The 6,200-nt window shown below is 33.0% G+C and overlaps 1 protein-coding gene across 2 annotated transcripts in view; it reads right to left on the minus strand.

The window, feature by feature from the left end:
* The window catches only part of LOC106685066 (testis-specific serine/threonine-protein kinase 4), a 50,911-nt gene extending 45,256 nt beyond the window's left edge, over nucleotides 1-5,655 (minus strand). For both annotated transcript variants that reach the window (XM_067045764.1, XM_067045763.1), the window contains exon 1: nucleotides 5,351-5,655. In XM_067045764.1, the coding sequence (XP_066901865.1) occupies nucleotides 5,351-5,527 (177 nt within the window). In that variant the 5' untranslated portion in view covers nucleotides 5,528-5,655. The remainder of the gene's footprint in view (nucleotides 1-5,350) is intronic.
* Between the last annotated feature and the right edge of the window lie 545 nt (nucleotides 5,656-6,200).

Below are 6,200 nucleotides of genomic sequence, written 5' to 3' on the forward strand. Positions count from 1 at the left end.
TTTTTAGCTTCGTGTAGTGGTATTTTATTATTAATTTGTATGATTTTAATCTCTTTTTGTATTTTGAAAGCGCTACAGGAGCGATCCAGAGCATTATGTGGTCCAGTGCAGTTTATACATCTTGCCGGTAAATAACATCGCATATTTTCACAATGTCTAATTTGACTGCATTGTATACACACCGACTCCTTCTTACATTGTGCCGTAGGGTGATTTTATACTAGTTGTTCGTATATAACTAGAAATCAACATTTTGTGAGTTTATTTTGTCAAATATCATAAACACTACTAGTCCTACAAAGATAAACATTATTAACTATTTTATAATAAATTTAACTAGCTCTAATTAATAAATCAAACTTATTGTCCGAACAACTATAAATCAATTTCTTTTAGCATGTAGCGAGAGGGAGCCAGCGGTGCGATCACAACTCACCAGAGCGCTGCACCTCGAGCCTCACATTGTTTTTTTTTTTGTTTTTTTTTTTTTAAAAACCCAATGTGATCTCAGATCCACATCCTTTCCTGGGTCTATTCATGACACTGGTGGCGTACACACTGCTTGAGATCGAGAAGTTCATTGCCAATCTATTCACACAAAAGTTGTTTTTCTGTACGCACACCTAAGACGATGGTCAACCTTCTCTCCAGCAATCTTAGTCCGTCCACTTCATCTCGGCAACTAAGACTGTAACCTACTCCTTAACGGTTACACTGGTCCGTCCGCTTCATCTCGGCAACCAGTGTAATTTCCCGTCTCTCCCCGGCTCTAGTCCGTCCGCTTCATCTCGGCAACTAGTAAGCAGCTGGCTCCAGTCTTGACAGTTCTAGTCCGTCCGCTTCATCTCGGCAACTAGAACTGTTACTCCACCTCAGACTCTCTCACCTCGACCTCCTCTACCTAGTCAGTGCCCAGGGCTCATCCTCTGGCACGGCCGTTCCTAACTTACAATTGAATACGCCTTGTCGAGGGCCTTCTGTAAATTGGATATCAGGCTGCAGAAATCGCCTAAGACCAGACAACCCCAACAAGCACATATCATGAAAACCACTATTCCTACGAAGGTAAAGGTCATAAACCTCTTTATAGTCCATTATACCAACTTTAAACTTTAATTTGTGTGCTAATATACATCTGTACGTCACATAGTTCCTGAGATATAGATTTCTCAAAATAAATTAACTAACCACTAATCTTTCAGTAGATTTTTAAGAAATTTTGCTTCTTAAAAAGCTATATCTCGAGAACTATTGGACGTAAATTGCTCTTTTAAGTCTAATATTTCAGCAAATTTTAAGATATAGAGATCCGAATGAAAAATTAATGTTTTTTTAAGGTTTTGAAACAGCCGCCATTTTTTATTCTCCCTACCTATACTTGGCAGACTCTTCAACTTTGACTAGTAATTATACATAGTTCTCATTAAAGTAATCAAAAATCGGGGTGAGATAACTGCCTTTTTTTCTGTCCGGCTTTTGTACTATGACCCCGAAGAAACAACCATCTCCACAATAAGTGACCCCAAGTAAAAACCACCTCGACAGAGGACTTGATTACACCCACAGTAACAATAAGTAGGTAGGACCCAACGGTACAGTAAAATAAGAATTTTGGTTAGAAAAAAATATTAGGTAATAATGGAAACAAGTAATTTTTCAAAAACCAAACGTTTTGTCCGAACAACTAGAAATCAACATTTTGTGAATTAATTATGAAAAAATATCAAAAAAACTATTTCTATAAAAATAAATATATTAATCCTATTTTATTAGTATTATTATTTTTATTTATTTACTTATTTTTTTAAACTTATTTATCCATTCAAGTGCTTCTTGTAACCGGCTTTTTATTATATTTTCCTTTGTATATATGTGTTAGTCTTATTCTCGTAAAATGTATCTATTTGTTTATTTTTGGTAAACTGATCTACTGCTGTGACTATAAATGATGGTCTGATCTCACATTGCCGTATAATAGTGAATTTGTTTAGCGGGTCACTGAAGAGGTTTGAATTGAGAAATGGGAAAGAAAAAAAGGAATGAATTGAAGTATTTGTATTTGGTATATAGACCGAAATTAATGTAAAAGGAAACTGTAGGGGAAAAAAAATTGTTTTTTTTTTATATCTTATTATACCATGTAATTTATATATGTCCGATTACGTATTGATAAGTATGCTTTGTGAGATAGCAACCTGATGTATTTAGGCAGCATAGATGAATAAAGTATTTCTCTCTCTCTAACTAGGTTTAATGTTAGTGCTAATAGACATCTGTCCGTCAAACGATTCCTGAAACAAAACTTTTGTCCTGACAAGTATATACCAACATTTTGTGTATTTATTTTGCCAATTATCATGAAAACTACTAATCCTACGAAGATAAATGTACAAATTACTTTAATGCACAATCAATTAGCTTTAATTTTATTGCCAATAGACGATTGTAGATCAAATAATTTCCAAGATATAGTTTTCTAAATTTTTTGTTTAAAATTTATTTATTGATATTTACAACTGTACATAATTACATCAAGTAAATTTGAAGAAATCATAATAGGATGGTACAAGTATGCAGAGAAACTACACAATGGTAGCACTCTAAAAACATTTTTACAATATAAGGTCTCGAGGTCATCTTCTTTTCAGACGCCTCGGAGGATTGTCCGGAATAAAAGAAGAAGCAAGATTAGAAACTAATGGGTTTGAGTGGTTATGGAGCTTGTAATGGAAGGATTGATATCTGATTCGGGCTAAATCGGTTACAAATGGAACATTAAGGTTTTCTCAAAATTAAAAAAAAAAATCATAAATTAAAAAAAGGGACAATTTATATTCAAAAGTTTCACATAATCATATTTAGTTATACCTTAGTTTACTTTTATTTTAAGTTATATATTCTCTTACTCTGTCATATTATTTTAGGTATTTTTATATTTTTTAACCCTGATGAAGCCCTACAGAGTGGAGCGAAACGTTGCCTCATAATAAATAGTTTTAATTAATTATGAGAGATAGTTGACCGTGGATGACGTATGAGGAGAAGATGGTTTGGGGTGCAGTCAAAATGAAACACAAATAAGTTTGTGTAACCTATTTAAATAAGTTACACAAACTTATTTGTGTTTCTGAATGGAATATGGTTCAGTTGCGGTGAAAAAAAAAAAATCAAATAGTAAATGGATATACTATTTTTATTGAGCTAACGTTTCGCCCCACGTTGCAGGGCTTCGTCAGGGCTAAAAAAGATACAAACACTTGACATAGTTACAAAAAAAAACATAAGTGGTTCCACCGGGCAGAAAAAAACAGTTATCTCACCCAAATGTTTGATCACTTTAATGAAAAATATGGATAATTAACAGTCGAAATTGATGAGTCTGCCAAGTATAGATAGGGGGAATAAAAAATGGCGGCAGTTTCAATACCTTAAAAAACACTTATTTTTCATTCGGAGCTCTATATCTTAAAAACTACCAACAACCTAAGAGCACATTATTTAAAGAAGAGTAAATTTTCTGAAATATTAGCCTTAAAAGAGATATTTACGTCCAATAGTTCTCGAGATATAGCTTTTTAAAAAGCAAAATTTCTTAAAAATCTACTGAAAGATCAATAGTTAGTTAATTTATTTTGAGAAATCTATATCTCAGGAACTATGTGACGTCTACAGATGTCTATTAGCACTCAAATTAAAGTTAGTATAATGAGCTATAAATATAAAGTACTTTATCTTCGTAGGAATAGTGGTTTTCATGATATGTGCTAAAAGAAATAAATTTATAGTTGTTCGGACAATAAGTTTGATTTATTAATTAAAGGTAGTTAAATTTATTATAAAATAGTTATAATTTTTATCTTTGTAGGACTAGTAGTGTTTATATATGTGTATGTTTTTTTTTGTAGCTATGTCAAGTGTTTATCTTTTATAGCCCTGACGAAGTCCTATAACGTGGGACGAAACTTTGGCTCAATAAAGATAGTAAACCCATTTTCTATTTGAGTTTTTTTTTTTTTTTACCGCAGCCGGACCATATTCCATTCATTAATACACACGGTCCATCAACAATCTTCCATTATTTGTGTTTCATTTTGACCGCACCCCCTTCTCCTCTTACCTCATAAATAATTTTATTACTACTTGGTTCTTTTGACCACACCCGGATCATCTTTTTTAGGCTACGGTTATTATTTATGTGAATTTGTAGGAAAATTTGTTCTGATGAAACAAATAGACGCCTACTTCCAATGAGAGTGTTTACACTGGCAGCGACGAACACGTCAAAACACGCACGAAAGCAGTTGAGCGTTCAAACATGATTTTTTCGTATGACTTGAGTTCTTTTTCACTATTTTCGTTCATGTGCGTTCACCATGGATAACGATTAATTGATAAGCGTAGTCTATTGTAGGACAACAAATTTTATGTTGGTCCCGCAATCCAAAAGAATTTCAAACTCTCATTCGTCGTCTCTACTAGAAACTAACTTTGTTGGTCTCTGTTTTTTTACCATTTAACTACATTAATTTTAATTATATTATTTCAAAATTTTTTGAGACAAGGTAATTTTTTATTAAATAAATCAAAAATTAGTATCTAATTCTGTCTCAACACTTTATTTTTCACTAGTCCAACGTTTCGGCCATTCTAGCCATCTTCAATACAATCTCTTCCTCACATTAATTTAAAGTTTCTTTTGAAGGCTATTCTGGCCAGGTCATTTTCTTTATTATAAGTTAAAAACCTATTTATTTAAAATTTAAAATCATTAACATTTAATTTTCCTCTATAAGATTATCAACAATTAAATACACCACCATATAGACCATTGTTGATAATCGTATAGAGGAAAATTAAATGTTAATGATTTTAAATTTTAAATAAATAGGTTTTTAACTTATAATAAAGAAAATGACCTGGGCAGAATAGCCTGCAAAAGAAACTTTAAATTAATGTGAGGAAGAGATTGTATTGAAGATGTCCCTGAAGATGGCTAGAATGGCCGAAACGTTGGACTAGTGAAAAATAAAGTGTTGAGACAGAATTGGATACTAATTTTTGATTTATTTAATAAACAATAATTTTATTAACGGACTTTCAAGATCATAAAATTCATAAAGTTCGTCCATTCCAGGGTAGCAGAAACATACCTACTGATTATCAGAATATCAGAAAATGCGCACAGTGTTAACTGCATGTTCCGACGAAGATTTTGGACGCACTCGTCCGACCACATTTTCGTCCGAATTCACATGCATAGTAACCATAGTCATATATAAATTGTGTTTTTAGTTGTTTTTTTTCATGAATTTTCAATATTATTGTTGAACTTACTGAGTAAGATAATTACCCAAACTTTTGCGAAGGACCCGTGACCAATCTTCTTCATCATCTCGTAGCCAGTCTCCTTCAAGACCGAATCGTCGTCGTGGATTGTCCATTGCGGCGTTGTCACCCTCGACTTCGACTTGGTTTTGGCTGTACCCACGACTTGCGTATTAGACACCAGGTTTTGTGAGCTTTCCATATCCACTAGTTTCCATCATTCATTCCAACATCCCCGTCCCCATCTTTTACATTCTTGACCCCTCCTGCTGCAGCCTTAAAGATCCTAACCTATGTCACTGAAATGGATGCCATTTGCTCGGCTCCATGGTAACAGTCACAAACGGAAGCTGTTTTGCGAGATAAAAGGTGTTGGAAATTTTCTAAGTATTTTATATACTTCTATTAAGGGTGATTAGATACGAATAAAAAAATGATCGTGAATAAAATTCATTTATTAATTAATAAAATTCGTTGCAACTACCGTTTAATATTTACTTAACACTATTCTCTCGGAGTGAAATGAAGACGTATGACATCTATATAAATACCATTGATATAATACAGTGTAATCTTTCACCAGCCGGAATGTCCCTCCCATTCTATGTAAGCTCCCAACTAGTGTGTTACCAATCCGAAACCGCCTTCAGCGGACCCCTGTAACTTATCTTATACTGCCATACGGCAAACAAAGTGAACATGTAATTTGTATATATTATGTATTATATTATACTATATATCTGTAAATGTAAATATATTTAAATAAAGAGGTTTAGAAAATAAAAAAAAATACAGTGTAATCTCTTATGTCACAGGGCTGTCACTCAAGACTCATATTACTCATCTACAAAGTAATACTACGACCATCACTCCTA

Source organism: Halyomorpha halys, unplaced genomic scaffold (genome assembly GCF_000696795.3).
Source record: "Halyomorpha halys isolate HHAL.00 unplaced genomic scaffold, Hhal_1.1 Scaffold31.1, whole genome shotgun sequence".
Lineage (NCBI taxonomy): Eukaryota > Metazoa > Arthropoda > Insecta > Hemiptera > Pentatomidae > Halyomorpha > Halyomorpha halys.